Source organism: Hydra vulgaris, chromosome 01, assembly GCF_038396675.1.
Source record: "Hydra vulgaris chromosome 01, alternate assembly HydraT2T_AEP".
NCBI lineage: Eukaryota > Metazoa > Cnidaria > Hydrozoa > Anthoathecata > Hydridae > Hydra > Hydra vulgaris.
In genome coordinates, this window is record NC_088920.1 from 52,270,921 (window position 1) to 52,296,499 (window position 25,579).

Genomic DNA, 25,579 nt, shown 5'->3' on the forward strand with positions numbered 1-25,579 from the left:
GCAACACAAAAAATTGTTCGAAGAGAAGCTCTGATCAATGACGCAACAACATTTTATAAAGCCGTCAGAGATGAAAGTCAAGTAAACATTTTCATGGTTGCTGCTGAAAAAATTAAAACTGCTTTTGATGGCACAGAACTTGGAAACATCATTAATAATGCTTGTAAAACTTCTGGAATATTTAGTGCCCATTTCTTAAAACAGTTTAATGATAAAATGGAAATGAAACTTTAATCAAGTGCATCATACTTAGTTAACTAGATAGAATTTAATAAAAAAAATGTAGTTGAATTTTACATGTATCTCCATTTAAATTTATAAAACATTTTAAAAATGTTATGAAACTATTATAACACCTTTTAAGCATCCAAGGCATAACAAAAAAAATTTCAAAATATCCACAAGAGCTAAACTACTATCATTTCTTCTAATGACGGAAAATGCTAGATAATTTTTGTCACGACGTGACGCAACCTTTTAATGCGTATACCTAAAAGTCTATAAAATATTAAAACTAAATAATTTTGTTTTTAGAAAATATAATGTATATGAAAATTTTTAGTATCTTTAATTTTTAAATTTCTAATTTTAAATGCGCTAAAATCTGATGTTTTTCCCACACAAAAAAAAGTCAAATGTCACGCCGTGACAACGTGGAATAGCCCTTCTATTAGATTTTGCGTTGTTTTATCGTTTACCGTAAGGTTCTCATTACATTACTTAACAATCGTAGATACGTACGCGCGTATCCCGTAAAAAAAAAATTGTTTTTGTTTTTAAGTATCAAATTTTTTGGAAAAAAAATGACTAATAATTTAGAAAACATAACAGGTCAGATTGATAACGAAATTTCCTCAAAATTTCTTAACGAAATTGATAAAACAAAATTACAATTAATAAAAGGATGGTTCATAGAGCGAAGCTCTCAGTTACAACCATGGAAATCTTTTTGTAATATAAACAAATTTTCAAAACCAAAAAATGCAGGAGAAGTATCTAAACGATTGTTCACAAATATTAAGATTTACCAGGGAAACTATATTGCAGTGTCTGCAATGCTTATTCTTTATTGCATGTAAGTTTTTGTGTTTATTTTTTATTCAAGTTTTTACCTTTTTCAAGTTTTAAAATATATTTACAATTTTTTTTCACTTATTTTAGAAATTTTTTATCCCCTCTTTTTAGAGCGCAAAATTTTAATTTCTGCTTATGCATTTATTAATTTTTACTGAGAAAATTGTTCTGGTTAAAGATTATATAATGATGTTTACTGTGAAAAGTGAATGTGTTATGGCACAGATACTATCTGAGATAGCCATTCCACATGATCTTTTTTTGTCGACATACTCAAATATGATTAACATAATTGTATAGAGCTTAATAAGACTTGAAAATGAGGGTTCTTTCAACTTTTAAAGTTAAATCGATCCGAAGTTATTGCATTTTTTGTGGTGAAAAACTAATTATTTTTTTGACAAAACGCCTCATGCTTTTGTATTGGAAATTGGCTGCAATTAACACCAAAATAAAATAAGACAACATCAAAAATCAAGTGCAAAAATCAAACAAAAAATATGCAAAGGTAAAAAAGCATAATGTACATAATTTCTGAACTTTTTTTAAACATGTTTAAAAAAAAATACCATGTGTAAAGTTTTTAAATGCTGAGAACTAAGAAATTATGTATAAAAGTTATAAGGTTCCCATAAGATTCATTAGATAACACTTTTTTTTTAAATCTGTATTGAAAATTTCAAACAATTTTGATGTGTTTAGGTACTTTGGAATCCTTACCTTCTTATTGAAACTACTTTTGAAAAAATGTTCTATCTCAAGAAATGAATATTTAAATATTTATAATATTTAAATGAAGCCATATAAAAATTAGTACTTTCTGTACATGGTTGGGAAGAACTTGAGTCAAACTAATTGATGCAAAACAACTAATTGATGTATATATATATATATATATATATATATATATATATATATATATATATATATATATATATATATATATATATATATATATATAATATATATATATATATATATATATATATATATATATATATATATATATATATATATATATATATATATATATATATATATATATATATATATATATATATATATATATATATATATATATATATATATATATATATATATATATATATATATATATATATATATATATATATATATATATATATATATATATATATATATATATATATATATATATATATATATATATATATATATATATATATATATATAGAGGTACGTTGACTGATTTTTTTAGATTGAGCATATCCTAGAATGTTATATATCATTAGAAAGCCCTTCAGTACAGTATTTTAAAGGTGAAAAAATTATTAAAAACGAACAATTTAAAAAAAAGTTATGACGTTTTTAGTAGCAAATTTTCGAAATATGGATTTGTTGAAGAAACTGGTTCCAAAATTTTTTTTTTCCCACTGAAATTGTTATAACTTTGTCAAATCTTATCCAAATGTCTATACCTTGGTATCAAAAGATAGATGTAAGAGTAGGCTACAAGTTCACATAACTCTATAGATAAAAGGGGTGTTTAAAGGGCCAGAGGGGGTACCGGAACACCATCGTAACTTTAAAAAAATACAAGTTTTTCAAACGAAAGAGTGTTTTTCTAATAAAATATGTTACCTTTATACATAAAAAGATTTGCTTCCATTCCATTTTCAAATATTAGTGGTCTATTTTAGACTAAAGGGTGGATGTCTTTGTTACGTTTAAACACCCTCGTTGTGAAATGTTACATTCTTATAAATATTTTAACCTAAAAAACATTGATTATATTTTGGGTTAAAAAGTTTAAATTACATTTTCTTATTTCACAGCATATACAAGTGGTGTATAAATTGACATTAGAGGTGGGACATGTGCCACGCCCAACAACCCCCCCCCTCCCTGCCTAGTCTTATCCAACTTAAAAAAATTTTTTATAAGATATTTGAAAAAAGTTTTTAAATTGAGTTTATTGAAAAAGAGAAATAAGTATTCACGATTATTTTACTAGAGAAGGGGCGTGTGCCATGCCCAATGACCCCCCCCCCCCCTCTTCTTATTCAAACTTGAAAAAAATGTCAATAAAATTGAAAAAAAAATTTTAAATTGTGTTCATTTGAAAAGGGAGAAATAACTTTACAAATCTTACCACATTGCAAGATGCAAGTTGGAGTATCCACCCTAAAATGCCTCCAAAAAGTATATATAAAGACTTAATATATTATAGTTTCAATTCAATTTGCCTAAACAAAGAAATAATATATAATAATTTATTAGAAATTAATAACATTATAAATAATGTAAAAAAATGTACTAAATTGTATAAAACAAAAAAATCTAAAATAATTTAAAAATCTCATACCTTCTATAAACAAGTAACGGTTACAAGAAACTAGTATTTCAACATCAATAATAAAAATGTAATTTTTAGGCGCTGTATAACTGTATAAACATAACTGTATAAACATAACTGTATAAGCATAACTGTATAACTGTAAACATAAAGTAAACTAATTTAAAATCAAATAACTATTAACAAAGTCAAACAAACAGTTTAAATAAACTAAAACAAGAATAGTAAATAAGTATGCAAAATACTCTTCATATTTATTGACATTTGAAATATTCTATATTCTAAAATCATTAACATATACAAACTGATACAAACTTACCAGTGATAGGCCGTGTAGATTTGACTAAAAATAACAAATAATTGTACACAAAATAGTTTGAAATTGTCAACAGTAAGTTACAAATTTAACAATTGTCAAAGCTGTTCTGCTTTAAAATGTAATATAAAATTTAATATAAAACAGTTTTATATAAAACAGTTTTATATAAAAGAATTTTATATAAAATTTAATATAAAACATTTAATTGTGAAAATGATAGACTGAATAAATAATATGAACAACGTATTAATCAATGATAGCTTAAAAAATGTTAATGAGAGTAAAAATTTCGTTCCACTGCACTTTGAGGAATAACACAATACTAATGTATTAAATAATGTATATAAATAGAAACATAAATTCAATAATCATTCAGAAACACTTCTAAATCATAAATTTACAAGCGGAAGGTTGTGTACATGGAACTAAAGATAAAAAAAGTTTTTATAAAAATTTGTAATTGATAAGAAAGGTGTTTACATGTTTGCAAATAATATTTTTTAAACTTACTAGTCATAGTCGTCGCTGAAGATGTAACTAATGGTTTCAAGATTGTAATTTAAAATAAATACTGTAATTGCCAAGATATGCATAAACATATTAAAAAGTAAAAATTTGTAAACATACCACTTATAGCAGATGTAGAAAGAACTAAGGTTAAAAAATACTTAATAAAAAATTTATATTTCAGTTGTCGAAAATATATACACATATGAAAAAGTAATAATTGGTAAACTTACTATTCATTGAAGACAAAGATGTAATTAAAATTCAAAAATTGTAATAAAAAATAAATATTGCTAATAATGACTTTGAAATTAGTAATCTTTAAAATCTATTCACAGATTAAAAAGTTTTAGCAAATTCTATAATCATTAACATATACAAACTGATACAAACTTACCAGCGATATGCTGTGTAGATTCGACTAAAAACAACAAAAAAAGTTGTACACAAAATAATTTGAAATTGTTAACAGTAAGTTACAAATGTAACAATCGTCAAAGCTGTTCTGCTTAAGGTGCAACAACTATACTAACGAAATGAAAATAAACAATGAAAATATAACTATTAAAATATAAAGATAATATATTTATAAGCAACAAGATAACATTAGGAATATTTATAAACTTATGTAAACAATAAACACAGATAAAGATAGTATACAATAAGTAAAAAACATTAACTTTAGTTTTTTAAGTGTTTCTATATTAGAAAGATATTATAAATGTTTACTAACATTAACTTATTGTATACTATTTTCTCTTTGTGATTATGTTAATGTTTTTTTAATGAATAAACCCAAAATTTATGTGATTCATACTAATGAAATCTCAAAAAACCTACAAAAAGCCAGGTAGGATCTAAAAATAAAATAAATAATAGACATGCTTGTATAATGATTTAAACACTAATCCAAAGATAAAGAAGTATATAATCCAAAAATAATAAAAGACAATAATAATTTTTTTATATTTTAAAAACACTAAGAAGTTTTTTGTTAAGATTAAACTAATGAAGTATGAAATATTTTTATTTATATGTGATATCTTAATAAAATTGTCAACTGGTACTAACAGTTAACAATCAGTTCAATAGTTTAATAGGCTATTATAAACCACATATAAATAAGTATATTACATACTTCATTACTTTAATCTTAACAAAAAACTTCTTAGTGTTTTTAAAATATTAAATGTTAGTGTTTTAAAATATTAAAACTGTTGCAATTGAATACCAACAGCTTTAATCTGAAACATTAATCTTTTTTAATGTTACATAAAAAACTTTTTACATTAATCATTATATTTTGGATTTGAAAATAGTTATTAATTATCATGAATAAAAAAATTGAACTTACTATCTGTTAGTGCATATAAAACAGTTTTATTAAGCTTGTCCATATTAAATTAAATCTAATAATATAAATTAAAATAATTTAAAATAAGATTTTTATTTGAATTGCCCCCTTATCCAGATATCGGCCCCACCCGGATTTCGCTTACCAAAAAATAAACAAACAAAAATAAACAGAAAAACCGAAGTTAGGTACCTAAAGTCCAACACTAATTAGACTAATTGCTTATAATTATTTTTTGTTGAAATTTGGCATGTTCATAGAAAATGCATGAAGCAAACTATTTTAATAATAAAAAAAGCGGACTCTAGGTTTCTTCGACTACAAATCCAAGTGACAACATCAACCAAATTTTCATGCAAAATTCTCAGCAAAATACTCCATAAAAAATTATGGTAGCGATACACAATATTTATATAAAAATCAAGCCAAACCTTGCTTCTTTTCAAAAGTCGTCAAGGTTTATATATGTTTCTAAAAAGAACCACATCAAAAAACCGTTTGCCTAAGGCTACCTGAAAAAAGTGGTATACTTGGTATAACAATAATTAAACTAATTGCTTATAATTATTTTTCGTTGAAGTTTGGCATGTGCATAGAAAATGCATGAAGCAAACTATTTTAATAATAAAAAAAGCAGACTCTACATTTCTTCGACCACAAATTCATGAGAGAACATCAACCTAATATTCAGGAGCAAAATATCCCATAAAAAAGTTAGTAACCATGCATAAAAGTATTTAAAAAATCAAGAGTAGCTTTTCTTCTTTCCAAAAAGTATCTATGTGTATATATGTTTCTAAAAAGAAACTCCACAAAACTACGTCTGTCTCACGCTGCCTAAAAAAGAGTTAAAAAAACGAGAACCAAAATTTTAGCATAAAAATCGGTTCCAAAAATTGCAATTTCCACATACCTATATATATATATATATATATATATATATATATATATATATATATATATATATATATATATATATATATATATATATATATATATATATATATATATATATATATATATATATATATATATATATATATATATATATATATATATATATTCATAAACAAGACAAATTTTCTAATTTTTAAAACTATTTTTTTCTTAGAAAACAATACATTTTTGACTTACAATATAGGTATTTAACATCACTATTAATAAAAAATATATTGCTGCATTTTTCAACTTTTCTAAATGCCTTTTAAGTAAAGCTTAGTCAGCATAAAATTTATTGCAAATAAATTTTATGCTGACTCAGCATATTTGTATATGTAATATTATTATAATTATTATTATTATTATAATATATATATATATATATATATATATATATATATATATATATATATATATATATATATATATATATATATATATATATATATATATATATATTTTGTATAATAAAATTTATTGCAAAAATTATGACAAAATCTATCTTAATTTTATGTTGAAAAAATTTAAAGTTAGTCTTTTTGAGGGCAATAATAAATTTATACTTTATTTATATAATTTTTTGTACCTGGGAAGGGCTCATGGTCTAAAGGGGAAGGGAGGGGGAAGGTAATTAAGCATTTTACCAACCCCCCTTCCCCTTTTTTTTTTTTTTTTTTATAAAAAAATAAAGAAAAGTGACTAGGAGAATTTTTTTGAGTAGCCAAATTGTGCCAATTACACATATAGTTACACATACATAAAGTCATATTTTAACTAAATTTGAAAAAGCAACATACAAATATGAAAGTAATAATGCATTAAGAATTTTTTCTATAAATCTTTATTATTTTGTTCAATTATTTTTTCTAACTTAGTTTCTGAAATTTTATATAGGCAACTATTTGTTGTAGATGGCAGATCAATGGTACATAAAACATGATTTGATGAGACCCAACACATCTTACTGTGCGGGCCAAAAAAACTAGGGCTGGGACCATGTTGATGCATAAATTGAATTTTATAATCTCCTTCTCTTTCATCTTTTTTGGTAATAATTCCAATCCACCAAAAATTGTCATACTTGCAAGCTACATAATCCATATTATAAATAACCTGCTGCATATTATAAATATTATAAATAGCCTCCTGCATATTATAAATAACCTGATTATAAATAACCTGCTGCACAACCAGCTCATTTGGTATCTGCACAAGGTTGAATATCTGAACATCAGTTTGTTAACTCATCATTTTAAAAGAAATTGTACATTTATTAATTGGTATAAAATGGTGGAAGCATTTTGTTCCTGACAAGGTTCTTACCAAAGTAAACCTTGGTTGTAATGATGATTGAACTTCATTTATTTCTATTTTATAAAACACAATGAATTGAATATTTTTTATTTTGGTTACACAAAATTCAAACATCTTTTTTACATCTAAAATTTATCCAGTGACTGTCCTTTTTAAACTGGCTTATGCAGTTATTTGTTTTACTGTGCCCCCAATACCAAGCAGATTTACCATGGCTTGTGGCAAAAAAAAAACCCATCCAGCATCAATATCAAAGGCTTTTATGTGATGGCAAAAATTTAAAAAGTTCTTAAAGTTTTTATATTGTGCTGCACATCCATCAGTGAAGTATTTAATATTACTAATTTGTTGAATGTTTGCTTTAATGTAATATATTACATTATGAGCTGTTGTATTTTATAAACAAAGTATTCATCATGCTCAACGTCATCAGAAAGAAAGCAAAATGACTTTGATATCAGTTTACCATTTGATTTATAGTATATAAAAATAGGATGAAGCATACATTTTAGTTTATTCTAGTGATAACTTTGCACCTCATCCTGAGCAATAAATTGAAAGTTTTCTGCAAAGTCACCCAATATTATACACTCGTTATGATTTAATAACTCTTTACAGTCTTTAAGGTACTTGGCCTAACTTTTAGCTATAAGTGAATGAGATAATAGTTTATCTATTTTATTTCATATAAGGTCAATAACATCTTCAATATTGATTTTTTGATTGATCGGTTTAGTTTTATCTGTACCTTGCCATTGGTTAATTGTTATTCTTTTATCACTGTTGTCAGATTTTACTGTTAAGATTTCTTTTAAAGCAGTAATACCAGGACATAGCAGACATTGATGTAGCATGCACTCTAAGTTATTCTGATTGCAAACAATTGTTCCCATTAAATCTCTATAGTCTTTGTCAATTTTAAGAGCATCAGTTAACAACTTAACATTCTGATGATAGATACAGACACAAACACAGTGAGTGCCAGATGAGTTTGTGGTTACACACCATCTTGGGTGAAGGCGGCAAAACTTTGAAAATCTAACATTTAAACTAGAGTGCTCAGAGTTAAATGCTACATGAAGTTCTTTTAAATTGGTCAATATTAGCCTTTTTTGCATGTGTTGCCTGTACCCTATACTGAAAAAAATCTTTTTTTCCAAGCATCAATCATGTGTACTCGTCACTTTGATAAAAGCTATGAACAAGATCAATAGTTTTATGGGAAAGCAACTTTTCTTTTTTTTTTTAAATGATGGTTTATACAAAATTCCATATTTTTTTTTTAGCTTTTATAGTCTTTCATTTAAAGTAAATAAATACATTAAAAAATTCTGCAGGTTTTAGGAGTGACCATGATTCTGGAGTTAATGTTAATATCTGTATTTTTGTGGAGTATGATGTCACATTTTTTAGTTTATCTTTCAATTCATTTAAAAGCAATGTCAATCTAATCATAGGATCAATATTATAAACTTCATTCATTTTGTTTCTTATTGCTTCAGTGATTTGATCAAATTTTCTATTGGCAGCTGGTAACTGTTGGTGTTTTGACACTGATTTAAGCATAATAATTGACACACCTTCACACAGATTCATAACTTTCATTGAAAGATGCATATTGTTCATGCTCAGACTCCTGCCATAGTATTGATCATTTGATTCTAATTTTTATTTATAATCTATACCCTTTTGTAACAACCAGGTACAACAGGAATATCTTGTGTTTTAGTTATCGCTGTCAATTGCCATTAATAGCGATATCTTCACATTTCCTATAAAAATAAGAAACAGTCATTTCTAAACACTAATATCAACTAAGCATCATTGTAAAAAACATATTAGTATATTTATTAATTTAAAAAACAATTAAATTTTAAATATATAAACAGATTTGAATTTTCTTCTTAAAATATCATTTATTAGTCTTATTATTTCTTTAGTTTATTTAATTACTATTTAAATCATTCTAATCATAAAAGTATTATCAAAATTGCCTTTTTACATTTTTCTTTTAATTTCCATGTATTTTAAATAGATTACAGCATTTCTGAAATTTTCTTTAAAATGCAATTCCAATGTGTTCTCTATGATAATAGCAAACTGTTGTAAACAATTTTCGACAATCAAATAAACCAGCTCTCCATAACAACTTGTGTTTTTCATCACTTGAAAATGTTGATAGGTCTAAAAGACTTTGTCTTATTATTAAACCTTGCTTGTGACAGTCAAGATTACATTCTAATTCAATAGAACACTTTTAATATTTCCCAACTTTTAATTTTATTCAAAAAATCTAGTTTTGAAATATTTTACAAAATAAATATTTATTTATACCATTAACATTATTTAGTTTATGGTAAATTATTTATAGATTTTATTATAATGTTTATATAGTTGGATGTGCCATATTATATGGCTTCCTCTTATACAGATTAAAGGGTAATTAATTTTTATTTTGTTTACAGATCATATAATAATCATTTAACATTTATTAATTAGTTAAGTAAATATAAAAATCCTGCAAAGTAACAGGAAACTAATTCATGAAATCAGAAGCATTAATTTAATAATGAGGAAATAAAAGGTTTTATTTATAAAAAAAAAATAAAGTCTTTTATAAATATAGCCTTTTACAAAAAATGTATTTTATAAATGCATTTGAATTACAACCCAGTAAGCGTTTTATACTTAAAATAAAGTTAAACTTTTACAAAAAAATTAGCTTCAATGTATAAAAATATTATTTCTAATTATTACTCCAAATGGCCTCCAAAATTTTCAATTTTGGAAAAATATTTAATTTGGAAAATATAATTAATTTTTTTTCATGGGGGGAGGGGGGTAGGCAGTCAGCATAAGGTTTATTGCAAACTTATTTATGACAAAGATATAGCTAATTTTGTCATAAATAAGTTTGCAATAAATTTTATGCTGACTCAGTATATATATAAGCTTTATTTAAAAGGCTGCATTTAGAAATATTGAAAAATGCAGTAAGATATTTTTTATTAATAGTGATGTTTGATACCTATATTGAAAGTTATAACAATGCCTCAAAAAAAATCACAGTGACATTACCATTTTGACTGTCGAAATACCCCAAAATTTATGCTTTTATCTAATTTACATGTAATTAAGTTGGTCAAAAAAATTTTCAACCAAATATTTGTATCCGCCATGTAAAAGATTGTCTATGTACAAAATTTCAGAATGATACCTCATTTGTTTCATAAAATATTGTTATTTAACAATAAAAATGTATTTTGCAAAAAATGCTGAGTTAGCATAAATAAGAAAATTGAATCCTGAATATCTCAAGAACTATAAGGAGTTGGAGGTTCCAAATTACAGATTTTCCAAATTTTCATAAACCCTACAACATGTCAAAAAATTTATATGTTGTAGGGTTGCAATGATCTCTATAAATCTTTTATCTCATACTTCTTTTTCGGACTCATCCTATCATTGCACTACTTACTGCTACCCTAAAGCTGACTGGGATTCTTTTCTTGATTTTCTTTGTGATGGTCCTTAAACTGATGTCTTTTCTCTCTCAGCTGATAAATGTGCTTCCTACGAAACCTCCTGTATTCAAGCAGGAGTGGAAGTTTTTATTCCTTCTTATCAGTTCCAAGTCAAGCCTCATTCTACTCCATGATTCTCACTTTCTTTTTCAAATGAACAACTCTCTTGAGAACAAACAGCTATTTAATATTGTAAGAAATTGATGTAAAAAGGTACTGTCTGATGCTAGGTTATATTATTTTCAGTTCACTAAATCTCGCATCTTATCTCAGAAGTTAGGCTCTAGAGACTTTTGGAAAATCTTAAACAGCATTGTTAACAAAGAAAGGCCTAGCATTCCATCTCTCATTCATGGGACTGATCTTATTACCTCTCCTAAGGAAAAGGCAGAACTATTTGCAAGGTACTTTTCTTTTAATTAGTCTCTTAAATTTTATGGCCATTTTCTTTCTTTCATTCCAATTAAACAGATTAACCAATTGTTAGACATACAAATCACTCCAGCTAATGTTGCTAAAGTCATATCTCAATTAAACTCTTCTATGGCTTGTGGTCCAGACAACATTCCTGTCTTACAAAATTGTTCTCCAGAACTCTCTCTTTAATTTTGTCTAAACTATTTAATAAGTGCTTAGCTGAGTCTTATTTTCCTGCTTGCTGGAAAATGGCATCTGTTGTTCCAATTTTCAAAAACTCCAAACCCCTCCATGTCTGATCAGTCTACTTTCTATCAAATTAGCAAGGTCTTTGATCAACAAATTTCTCACATCTCATCTTGAGTCAAAAAACTTACTGTCAAACAATTGATACAGTTTTTGATCCTCTCACTCTACAACTGACTTGCTAACTGCTTTGACTGATTTTGACAGATTTTATTGTGCATTAGATGGAGATGGTGAGGCTAGGGCTATTGCTTTTGACATATCTAAAGCTAACAACAAAGTTTGGCATGCTGTTCTTTTCCTTCTGCTTGTTTTATATAGTGTATCTAGGAAGGTTTTTGAGATTATTAAATCGTTTCTTTCTAAACTTTTTTTCTTTAATAAAATTATCTTCAAAGGCTAACACTCTTCTTCATTTCCAGTAACTTCTGGGGTACCTCAAGGTTCTATTCTTGGTCCTGTTTTGTTTTTTATCTGTAGATAATAAAAAAAAACAGGTCATTAATGTAGACAGTGTAAACATTAGTGTAAACAGATCATTAATGTAGACATTAATGATCTTCCCGACAACCTTATATCTAAAATAGCTCTTTTTGCTGATGACTCAACTTAAAGGGATCCCAAAGTGCTGAGACAAGTTGTGTTCATGTTAAAGAGAATGATAAAAAAAAATTTTTGCATGAAATTTTTTGAGTAAAACAAGATAATAAACGTATACCAAGAAAAACTTTCTTGTTTTACTTGAAGCTCGCCGTCTCTATGTTAGTCAGTTCTTTTAAGTCTTTAAAGTAAAAGCCGCAATCTAAAGACTTTATAATTTATTCAAGCGCGTTTAGTTCTAAAGAGTTTTAGTATATGACATCATTGTAGAATTTTTTTTTTTTGAATCAATTTTATTTGCTTTTATTTGTTTTTTAAAATAAACGTTTATTATCAATCGTATGATATTCCTATAAATTTTATAGGAATACGATTTATATAGGAAGCTAAACAAAAGAATGTTTTTTTATAGAGTTTATCTATCAAAAACACCGTTTATCACTATGGCAATTTTGTTCTCCTGTCGAAATGACATTTTACAAATTCTTAAACTCTTAGTTAGAAAATATTTATAGATTTCACACTTAACAAATTCACAGACAGCTTTTTATTAGTTAAAGCAATAATTAATGTTTTTATGGCAAAAATTCAAGACTGATGGCAATTAAAATTGTCAATATGTTACAGCGCGCGTTAAAAAACAGTTTACATTTAATATTTCCTAATTTTTGTTTATTTGGCAAGTATTTTACATTAAAATCTGTCTCTTAAAATTACAAATCAAAAAACTTCTAAAATTTGACAATAAAAAGTTTTTCATTAAACGATTTCAATTTTAAAATTGACTTGATAATGCTACACTTTTTTGCAATCCTGACTAATAATTGTTCAATTTTAAAAATAAAATATAATAAGCAATACATGTTTTACAGAATAAATTTCATTAAATAAATTCTCGCATGATTAAATAAGAACTTCGAGAATATTTGTACCTGATGAAAGGTTTAGGAAATAAATGCTGTTAATTTCATAAGGTTAACTTTTTCGCTACCAGCAGTTTTAACAAAAATCTTTTTTCTACGACCGCACATTTTTTTAGATAAAATTTGGATGGCAAAACATTGACAACTAATTTAAATTTGAATAGTAAATCTCTTTAAAAGAATAACAAACTATATATTATTAGAAAGCTAAACAAATGAACTTTTTTATTAAATAAGTTTTTAACACGCATCATTGAACATAAGAAATGCAAAGTACTTAAACCATTGTTTTTATAAGTAGTAACTAAAGCATTAAGTCCAAAACAAAACTCAAAACGCATGTATAAAAAGAATGTTTTTCTTCAAAAGACTTTTGTAATTACTCAGCTAACTACTTCTACACTTCTATAAGTTAAATGCTTATACACTTCTACAAGTTAAATACTTATACACTTCTACAAGTTAAATTTTACAGTGTTAATGCTGCTTTATTTTTGAACTAAATTTAAAGAAGTTTTTTTATCAAGGATTACTCAAGATTTTTTAACTTTGTCATGTGGTAACTTTTTGTAATTATACAATATGGCTCTTATTTGTTCTTGAATATGTAGAGAATTAATTAAACCTTAAGAACAAACAAATTATATGCGTGTCTAGTGTGAAAGTTTATGTATAAAACAATTCAAGATAAATTGTGAAGCATACTTGTAAGCTGCTACCAGCGGCCGAGTAAAACAATAAAGTTAGCTTTTCTTGGTATACAAAATAATTCTGCCCAACTATTTTTTTTGTCATTCTCTTTAATACGAACACAACTTGTCTCGACTTTTTGGGATCCCTTTAATACTCCTGTCTTGACAAAAAGTCCTCTTTTTTTCAATCGCTTAGAACAGGCAGTGGATCTGGAAAAAATCAAAATCAAATTTGTTCAAAAGTTAAGTTTGCCTGAGTTATGAATCAGTGTCTATCAATAAGAAAAGAATTTTACTTTTTTTTAACTTAGATAAGTTCTTTAGGTTTCTTTTAGCCCTAAAAATTGCTATTTTGCTTAAAATAGACTAAGGCTAATATTCATTGTAAAGACATGCACTTTTTTTTGTTTTTCTTCTAATTAACTATTACAAATAATTGGTAAAGCCCTTTTTACATACAATTGGAAATTGTCATAACAGAATAAATTATGATATGATATAAAATATTACACTGTAACTAACAAAAATATTACTAAGACACAATAAGTTATCATAATCATTTTATTTTCTCCACTTGTTTTTATCTAAATATTAAAAAATCTTGCAAAATTACTGGTTGTCTGCACAAGCAGAAGGTTTCAGAATTACTAGTCATCGTCTGCCTACTTATCAGCAAGTCTTGCGGTGTTTGATGCATCAACTAGCTGATAGTGCATACAAAAAAATTTAGACCACTTGATAAGTCTAATGTTGTAAATGAAGGAAAAACATAGAAGCATGTTTGTTCAATGGCTGCTGTTCTAATAATCACAGCAAGAACTTGGAGAAGTCCTAAACTTTTCATACAGAAACGCCTGCTTTCATCTTTTACAACATTATTCAACAACCCAAACTTATTCAATCAGCCACATGTTTGAAGATGACTCCAGTGCAACAAAGTCAAGACAGGCTATCCTGCTACTGTTAACATGTAACCCAGTAAAATCTGTTTCATGCCCTGCTGCCTTGTAGGATACACATTTTAAGGCAAAGGCTAGGAGATGCCAACTCTGACTTGACCCCCCCCCCGCCTTAGGCTCTTGGTTGGGGGATAAAGATGGTTAGAGGCTAGAGATGGTGTCTTGATAAAAATACTCATCTTGGGCAGGTGTTAAATGCATCTTACTACTGTCTTGTAGAAGACCTCCTGTACAAACACTTAAGGGGTAAACAGATTTTATCTGTTGACCAGCTTCGCACCCCTGCTTCATCTATTAGGCTGGCGCAGATGTATTTATAGTACATTGTTTCCAATTTAGAATGTTAAATGCTGGATCTTCTTGACTCATTGCATGGGTTTTACTTGTATCTCTATTTTTATGACAAGACAACTCTATATTCTATTATCTTCTAATGAGGGTACAGCTCTAAAACTCAGTTTTATGGTTCTGAGGCCAGAGATAGGTTTCCCAAACTCTGTGGTAGCTCTCAGAGAGGCTAATTCCATCAACAGCTGTAAAATATCAGAGGACTAACAGTGCCATGTTGCGCATGGATAGATTCCCTGTTTGTTCTTTTGGTGTGCATTGTCAAGGCCACATTTGGAACCTTTAGTTATGGCTTAAGGTTTATTAGTAGTAATGAAGTGTTTTCTTGGACTGTTATTAGTGTACTGAATACTATTTGTGCTTTGAGTCAAATTCTTTAACTAGTTTAAAAATTGACTAAAGTATTGAAAACTACAAAACACAAAAAACCATGTTCATCATTTATGAACAGTAATGTACTCAATGAGTCATCTACCCTTCATCTAGGATTAACTTTTACTTCCAATCTTTCTTGGAAACCATATATCAAATCTTTATCGTGCTCACCATTTTCTTTCTCCGGATTCTATTCTAAATCTCAAATCTGTCCTTTATGGAATACTGTTGTCATATCTGGAGCAGATCTTTGAATGATGCCCTTTCCCTTTTAGACAAGGTGCAAAAATGTATTTTAAACATAGTTGGACCTGCTCTTGCAGTCAACCACAACCATTATCACGTTGTCGTGATGCTACTTCCATTACTCTTTTCCATAAATACTTTAAAGGGCCCTGCTCTAAAGAGCTAGCGTCTCTTGTGGCATCTTCTAAAATTCATTCTTATATTACTCGTCAATCAATAAAGTCTCATCCTTTTACTGTGACTTTACTAAGTGCTCCAAAAATTCCAAAAAATTTGTCTAGTTTTTTTCCTAGAACATTCTTTGGAATTCACTCCCTTCATCTTGCTTTTCTGATTCATATAACTTGCAATCTTTTAAGTCGTCTGTTAATTCTTATCTTGCTTTATAATCTTTTCTCTTCCAGGTAACTCTAATAGTAATTGTTTGCAGCCTTGTTGCAAGTGAAGATGTTTAAAAAAAAATCTTTTCTCTCTAGGTCATGTTTGGAGCACCAAATTCTTTTTTCAAATTCTTTAACAGCCTAGTAGGTTTTGCAGATTGAGTATTTTTATTGGAATATTTCTACTAGGCAGGTTACTATCTAAGGTGATCGAGATCCTACCCTTACCAACAATTAAATTGGAGGTTTACATTTAGGCTTTCCTTTTTTAGGTAAGTTATCTTTACTTTTGTAAAGGCAAGTTACCTGTAAAAGAAAACTGTTTCTAGGTAAGTTGCTTTTACAAAGAGTACTTTACCTGTGCCTTTATCACAGCTAATGAGCTTCACCTCCATCAATATAATTTCTAAAATTTATAAATCTTTTACATTTATCAGTTTTAACAAAAATCATCAAAGAATAGTTTTTGGTAGTGGGATGCTTTGACCCTAAAAATATGGTAGTCATTCAAATAAAAAAATAGTTGGACCAACTAGTCCTGTCACTATTTTATTTTTTATACTTAATCAGTAAAGATATGTTTAATATTAAGAGTTTAATATTAATATAATGAAAATGATATAATAATATAAAATAAAAGTAAGCAAATAAAAATATAGATTATAATGTTTTATATTTATATAATTTATATAAATTATAATAATTAGAAAATTTAACAATTTTTATAATAATTTTAGTTTAACATCTCCTCTGTTGCTATTTGGTTTGGTGATGTCATTTGGAGGCTGCTACTATATCTCAACACGGGGTCAAGGAAAGTCAATTAAGTTGCTTGGTGAGATTTACACTAACCAAATAATTAAGTTTAGGGTTGAATTAATATAACAGGTATAAAATTGGATAGGGGAGGGGGAAACTACTTTAACTTCTCTTGTAATACAGGGTCGCTAGGTAACAAGTTATACAGGGTGGCTAGGTAACAAGTTATACGGGGTAGCTAGGTAACAAGTTATACAGGGTGGCTAGATAACAAGTTATGGTAATTTTAAATTGTGTCAAAAAGTCAGGGAATTGATTAAATTTTGCATAATAAAAAAAAAAAAATTAACAAAACAATCTTACATAAACAATAAACAATATTTTAGTGAGGGTTGGTTAAATAAAACACTTGGTCTTGGCTCATGAAAGTCTCTAATGGTTGTGTAAAGGCAATCAAACATTCAAATAGAACTGTTCACAAAAGATGAAACATATTTGTCTTTGAATTACAGAAATGATAGTTGTCAAGAAACTTAATTTTCAGTTACTTAGTTATTTAGTTGTTGTATTCTCTAAATTAAAAGTGTGATGTCCTAAAATAAAAGGCTACTAGACATTTATTATTAATACAAATAATGTAATTTGCCAATTAAATGAAAAAATCAAAAATCAGGTAAGTCTTGTAATCTATGAGATAAATTAAGTAATCCATCATGAGAATGAGTAAAATCTAAAATCAGGTAAGGCATGAGCCAGTATTCTTGCTAACTTGACATTGTCAAAAAAGCATTATAAAAATTGGCCAACTTGTAATAGCGATAATAATTTATGAAAAAAATTTAATTGATTTTTTATTAATTTCTTCGATAAATTTTATTGAATTTTTGATTTTTGTTACAACCTATTGCCATATTACTACTGATATATTGTAGTTTTAAATTTTTGCATTTTTTTGCAAACTATTGTTTATAAATATTCTAAGAAAAAGTTAACTGATTTTTTACATAAATGTTTTTTAAACAAGTTTTTATAAAATCTGATTACTATTTTTGAAATTCAAGAATAATTTTTGTTAAAACTTGATTTTCAAAAACTTTTGAAAATCAAGTTTTAACCAAAATCAAAAACCTAATAATCAAAAGAGAAGTTGATCAAGTTGATGATTTTTTAAATTGGTATATGATTTTACTAATCTTAAATCTTCATAAACACTGCCACAACTTTGTTTTGTAGATAAAGTATAAATATTTTTTTTTAGTAAAAAGTTGCTTAAAAATGTTGTTATATTTTTATAAGGTCGTGATTTAACAATGGCTGAACAGTATGGATTGGTATTTTTGATTTCTCTTCCACTCTTTTTTTTGGCATCAGCTGGATCGATTGTGTTTTGGATAATAGGTACATTTTTTAAGTTTTTCTGTAGCTATAGTTGCAAGTTATTATTTTAAACATGATTTATGTTTTTCTAATTCTCCATTTTACATTTATATAAAATGTAAAATGGAGAATTATTTATTCTATCAAAGGTGCATCAGCTTTCATTATTGTTCTTCATGCATCAATGCTTGAGTTGAAATCAGTTGATCTTGAATTACAAGAAGTTAATATTTTATAAGACAAATGGAACAGTTTGTAACATTAGAATTTGATGTCATCTTTTGTCATATTTCGTTTGTTTATGTGCATATTAACAATAATTGTTACAATTTTTTGTAAATTTTTTGGTGGATTTTTTAATTATTTAAAATATTTAAAAGGTTTTGTTAATTATTTTATTTTTTTAGATTTGTTTTTTTCTTTTATTCCTTTAAACCTTTCAAGATTTTTTAGAAAAAAAAACCTGAAAATTTTAAGGTTTATTACAGGCAATTATTTTCATATTTATAACAGGGAAAGGGATTTTTTTTGGGAGATAATGGTATAGGCATATATACATCCTTTAACAGACGTACATTTAATTAGTGAAAGATTGTTTTCAGTAAATTTCAGTAATCCTATCTAACCATCATCGTGTCAATAGCAATATAAAATGGTGGCAGAATGACATCCTATGTAATATAAAATGGTGGCAGGATGTTATCCTATGTAATATATAAATATGAACGACAGATTAACAAGTTTAACATATCAAACCATAAAGGCTGACAACTGCAAAAAGTACTTTAGTACTGATATTGACTTATTCTTTGGATTTTTAGCAAGCTGTATATATATTTGTATTTTTATTTGTAATCTATTTTTTTATAATTTTGTTTGAAATTGCATTTTAACTATAATTATAATAATATAAACAAAGTGTTATATATAAATTTCTTACAAATCCACCTACCCAATATATAAATTTTTTACAAGTTCATCTACCCGATATTGAGAAAATATCAGTAGATGAGGTAGTGCAGTTTTTATTTTTTTATTTTTTTTTTTGTGTGTACAACATGTTAAACAGCAGATGCTGCTAAATTTGTTTAACAGCATCCTTTGTGAACCCATGTGTAACAAATTTAGTCTGTTACTACAGAAGAGATAGTTGAGTTCGATCTCTTTGAGTTTGGTCTTATTAAGCAAATACTATTGATTACTACTAGTATGGTCTTAATTATTATATCGATGGCTTAATCCGCAAACAAGATAACTCCACTTTTTTTTGTAAATTTGACTTTATTGCAGTTTTTTGCGATTAAGCTGTTGATATGTACTACTGCGTATTTATTTAGAACAGTTTAGAAAAGTTTATAGCGATAATAATTTATCGCTATAAGCTGTTGATATGTACTACTGCGTATTTATTTAGAAAAGTTTAGAAAAGTTTTAAGCTTTTGCAATTTATTATTCAAATTTATTTTTTATTATTTATAATAAATATTATTATTTGTGATAAATATTATCATTATTTATATTTAAACAAGTTATTAAGCTGTGTAAAAGATTTTTCTATAAGAAAAAAAAAATTATTTCTTCTTTAAAAAAGTATTTCCATCAATATTTACATTACATTTTAAGTTAATATTTTTTTCAATTTTTTTAAAATTGTCTTAAAAGAGGAAATTATTATTTGCATTGTTAATCATCATTATACTTCATAAAATGTTTGTTTAAAGGATAATTTAAAAAAATGTTTTATATTAAATTATTTACTTTGATTTTATGATAACAACAGAATTGTTAACCCTAACCACGAAAGAATTGAAATATTTCAGTCTTTCAATTCTTTTTATTAATTCAAGTGTTCATAGTTTAGTCTTGGAAATTTGTTGGATAAATTCTATCGTGAATTAAAAGAGCGTGAATCATAGTACTTTGAAAACATCTGCAGTAAGAGATGTCAGTTTAGCAAGTGGTCAGCACCTGCAGTGAGAGGTATCAGTTTAGCAAGTGTTCAGCATCTGCAGTAAGAGATGTCAGTTTAGCAAGTGTTCAGCATCTGCAGTGAGAGTTATCAGTCTAGCAAGTGTTCAGAAGAAAGTTGATATCTATGTTAATGAGATAGCAAAAGCCAAAACTAAATGGGTTTTACAAGTAATATTTCTTCATGATTCTTATGGGTATTGTACTGATGTTGGTAAAACATTTCAGAAAATGTTTCCTGAAATTGATATAGCAAAGTTGTTTAAGCTTGGAATAATAAAAGTTGTCAATAACATGACTTATGTTATTGCCAAGAATTTTCAAGATCGCACATGGAAAAAAGGATTTTTTAATTTAACTTTTTATGTGTTTTGTTTGATGACATGCTTAATGAATTAGTAGAAAAATAACAAATAGATTCACTGGAATGGAATGTATTCACTTGATGGTACATAAAAATATAAAGCTATCACTTATCAGGTTATTTGCAACTGCAAATAACTTGAGAGATTGCATCAACACATTAATTAGTAAAACATTTCCCAAGTTAGTATTTGTTTTGTCAGATGGCATTGAAGTTTTTTGACTGCTTGAAAAAGGTTATTCAAATACAATTAAATATAATTGAATTGACATTTGTTGTAAGCTCTGGGGGCTTTCAGAGGAGATAAAACGAAACTGGTAAAAAGGTCTTCATGACCATTTTTTATTTAGTCTTTAAAGTTAAATTTTTTACTAGTTTTGTTGGACCAACTATTTGGCACTAAATGGTGATAAAGCTAAGAAGCTAAGTAACTATGATAAATTTGTCTAGGTTGCTAGGTTGCAAAAAAGGATAATTTTTTAATAATGTAGTATGGAAAAGTAAAAGTTATCAAAGGTTATTACTGGGTAGAATGTTCTCAAGCACAAAAAATTTTAAAATTTTAAGGTTCTTTGAATAAACCTAAAATCAGTTTTTTCTTATTAGTTCCTTATTTAGAGGAAATTATAATGTAAACAATTAGGCACTAGTACTCTTATTAAGTCACTTCAATTAGTTCTTTAGTTACTTCAATTAGTTACTAGTATTATTTTTTATAACTATGAGAAACCATCTGATGTCATATCTCATAAAAAGAGTGATTAATAAGGCATTCTTCGTTAAAGCTGTTATGTTACATAAATTGCAGAATACAGCTGATGTAGTGATTGGTAGTAGTGGTGGAGATTTTTTCAAGTTGAAAAAAGGTAGAAATAGTAATAGTCAAAAAATTGAATTCATTGGGTTAAATGGGTGTTGTTCTCTTTAAATTAAATATGTGCCCATAAAATACAAAATGCTAGACATTTACCATTATTCTTTTCGAAGATTATCATGAAATTGCCTGATAAAGCTAAAGTGTGTTTTGATTCTTTAACATTATTTTTATGTACTCTGTTGATAAAATCAGTCCCAGCTGATTAACCTATGATCACTTTTTTAACCATGAAACTTTGTATCATCAAAACCGGAGAGTTGAAAATTTTTATAATGCTAAGAACCAATTGGATGACTTTTATTATGATTTAATAGAAGAAGAAATTAATGTTGTTTGAAGTAATTAAAGTTGTAATGATTTTGTTTCATGGTACAAGTTGGCACGGCAACAAGGTTTTAGTGTTAACTCAAATGTTTGATGCAATCCATTGACATTGGCATCTTGTGCTGTGTATACATCGCACGCAAAGCATATGAAATCTTCCATTCATTGTTTGAATAAAACCTTTGTTTAGTGGATCAAAAGCAAATCAATAAAACAAAAGAAGTCCCAGCTGTGTATAAAACAAAACAGTAAAGGAGTTAGAAGCTAGCATTAGAAAAGGATGTTGCAAGGGAAGCTGCTAATAAGCTATGTTATATGAAAAAAGTGATATATGTATAATATACATATATTATATAGTATAATAATATACCTATATATATATATATATATATATATATATATATATATATATATATATATATATATATATATATATTTTTTTTTTTTCATAATAGTTATATAAATATTATACCAATGTCTTTTTACAATTTTTAAACATAAAATGTACATGGTCAATGAAAACTCTTCATGGAAAAGTCTGGGAGTTTTTATTTTAATCAAGAAAGAATATGGGAAAATGAAAGTTAGATGGTCCCCCTGGTTTTCCTTATTGTTTCTGCAAAAAATGTTGTTTTATATAAAATTCAAATTTGAACATTTTTTTTTGTAAAAGCATACTGTATCGCTTTATCTAATGTTATCCAAACTAACTACAATATAAGTGTACCATTTTAACAATGTCACCAAACCAAAATTATATTTTTAAACTGTTCTATGTTTTTTAGATATTGAAATAATGTTTTATAGATTATTTATTTTTTCATATGTGTTATGCTCACTTATAAATCAAAATTCTTTTGCTACCACTGTTAATCAAGCGAATCACAAAAACATATGCCAGAGACTTAAACTTGATGAAATTTTCTTACATAAATTTAATATCGATAAAAAATTAGCTGAGAACATTCGAATTATAAATGAAAACAAAGGTATTAACACTATAGAAAAACAGCACAAGCTTCAAGTTGTTAAACTTTTTCAGCGAGAAATGAATGTGTCTGTTGACTCATTCTTTAAATCCCTTCAAAATTTCAAAAGAATTCTTAGAGGAAACTACCAATCTATTGAGGAGCTAAAAGAAATAAATAAAGGTAGATTGGAACAGTTAAAGTCTGCTATGTTGGATGCAGAAGATGAATTTAACTTAATTGTTGATATTGTGCATAATGAGGAATTGCATGCCCAAAAAAATCTCAGCAATAAAAAGTACAACACCATAGTGGAGCATTTCTTTAAAGAGTTAATTAGCGGTGTGGCAGTTGCTGCTGATGTTTTAGAAGAGAAACTAGACGATAATGCATTTGGAAAAGAAATACACTCAAAAAAAATAGAAATTGAGACTGTCGTTAAAATTGATGGAAACTCAAATGGTTTACTTTTTTTACTTTATTTTGATTTATAATTTTTACTTCAATTGTTTTTTATTTCTTATTTACTTTTTTTTATTGTACACTGATAATTTTAAGGTTTTTTTTTGTTTTTATTAATAAATTTCACAAAAAAGATTTCTAATTAATTAAACAAATTTTAAAAAAGAATTTAATTAGTCATTGTTTGCTTTCATATAAAATTAAAATAACATAAAATAATGTAATGTCATAAATATATACTACAATTAATATAATTATTAACTGTAGACAACGAAGGTATTGTTATGCTTGTGGATTCTGACAGCAATCACTATGTGCTTTCAAAGCCTAGAGATGGTACAACTACACATGTGGACTACATTCTTTTAAAAGAGATTCTTTCATTAGTTGTTTGTACTTTTTTGCTGACATTAGTTTGTAGTTTATTGCGTTTTCCTTTTATCTTTGCATGCATTTTGACTGGAGTTATACTTGGTCCATCTGGTACAGCATTCATAACAGTTATGCAATTTTTTTTTTAATTTTTTGATTCAATTTGTAATTTTTACATATCTGCTGGGTATTTTTTTACAAATGAAAACTCCATTTTTAGAGTACTGTGCAAATTGAGACAATCGGAGAGTTTGGTGTTTTTTTTGTTTTGTTTATTATTGGGCTTGAGTTTTCCCAAGAAAAGCTAAGAAAAGTAAGAAACCCTTTAATTTTATTATATAGATTAATGATGTATTAATTGCATTATGGGTAATTCCATGTCAAATCAGCAGAAAAAAACAAAATGTCACCCCATGTTTTGGATTTTGCTAATTTTTTTATGTTATAGGGTTTATGAAAATAAGGAAAATCTGAAATTTGGAACCTCCAACCCCTTATGGTTCTTGAGACACTCAGGATTCAATTTTCTTCACTCAGCATTTTTTGCAAGATACTTTTTTGTTGTTAAATAGCGATATTTTATGAACCAAATGAGGTATCATCCTGAAATTTTGTACATAGACAATCTTCCACATGGCGGAAACAAATTTCAAATTGAAAATTGTTTCCGCCAAATTTGAAATTTGTTTCCGCCAGTTTAACCTTGTGCAGATACTAGCTCATTTGGTATCTGCACAAGGTTAAATGTCTGAGTATCAGTTTGTTGACTTATCCTTTTAAAAGAAGTTGTACATTTTTAATTGGTATAAAATGGTGAAAGTATCTTTTTTTGGCAAGATTCTTCCCATAGTAAACTGTTATAATGATGATCGAACTTCATTCATTTCTGCTTTGTAAACCAAAATGAATTGAATATTTTTCATAAATTGGTTACACAAAATTCAAACATCTTATCTACATCTAAAATCTATCCAGTTATAGTCTTTTTTAAACTGGTTTGTGCAGTTAGTCTTTTTACTGTACCATCACAAGCAGATTTACCATGGCTTGTGGCAAAAAAAAAAACCCATTCAGCATCAATATCAAAATCTTCTTTGTAACTGCGAAGATTATTAAAAGTTCTTAAAGGTTTTTATATTGTGCTGCACATCCATCAGTGATGTTTTTAATATTTTTAATTTGTAAAATTTTTGCTTTAATGTTATTGATAATGAGCTGTTGTATTTTATATACAAAGTATACATCATACATCATACTCAAGTATTCATCATGCTCAACTTCATCAGAAAGAAAGCAAAATGGCTTAGATATCAGTTTACCATTTGATTTATAGTATATAATAATAGAATGAAGTGTGTATTTTGGTTTATTCCTGTGGTAACTTTGCACCTCATCCTGAACAATAAATTTGAAGTTCTCTGCAAAGTCACCCAATATTATACACTCATTGTGATTTAAAAAATCTTTACAGTCTTTAAGGTACTTGGCCTGACTTTTAGCTATAAATGAATGAGATCTAAGTTTATCTATTTTATTGCATAAAAGGTCAACAACAT

At 26.8% G+C, this 25,579-nt stretch overlaps 2 protein-coding genes across 4 annotated transcripts in view; both read left to right on the forward strand.

Annotated features, from left to right (window-relative positions):
- Positions 1 to 738: 738 nt before the first annotated feature.
- Positions 739 to 19,078, forward strand: LOC100208352 (prenylated Rab acceptor protein 1). Its single transcript, XM_065788559.1, has 4 exons — positions 739 to 1,075; positions 17,290 to 17,387; positions 18,608 to 18,709; positions 18,838 to 19,078. Exons 1-4 carry the CDS (start codon positions 804 to 806, stop codon positions 18,924 to 18,926), a joined length of 561 nt encoding a protein of 186 aa, XP_065644631.1. The 5' UTR covers positions 739 to 803; the 3' UTR covers positions 18,927 to 19,078.
- A 3,591-nt stretch (positions 19,079 to 22,669) lies between these two features.
- The window catches only part of LOC100202681 (transmembrane and coiled-coil domain-containing protein 3), a 57,959-nt gene continuing 55,049 nt past the window's right edge, over positions 22,670 to 25,579 (forward strand). The window contains exons 1-3 of one of the 3 annotated variants that reach the window (XM_065788560.1): positions 22,670 to 23,651; positions 23,919 to 24,151; positions 24,244 to 24,336. In XM_065788560.1, coding sequence (XP_065644632.1) covers positions 23,018 to 23,651; positions 23,919 to 24,151; positions 24,244 to 24,336 — 960 coding nt within the window. In that variant the 5' untranslated portion in view covers positions 22,670 to 23,017. The remainder of the gene's footprint in view (positions 23,652 to 23,918; positions 24,152 to 24,243; positions 24,337 to 25,579) is intronic. The other 2 variants (XM_065788561.1, XM_065788562.1) reach the window with 2 other exon arrangements.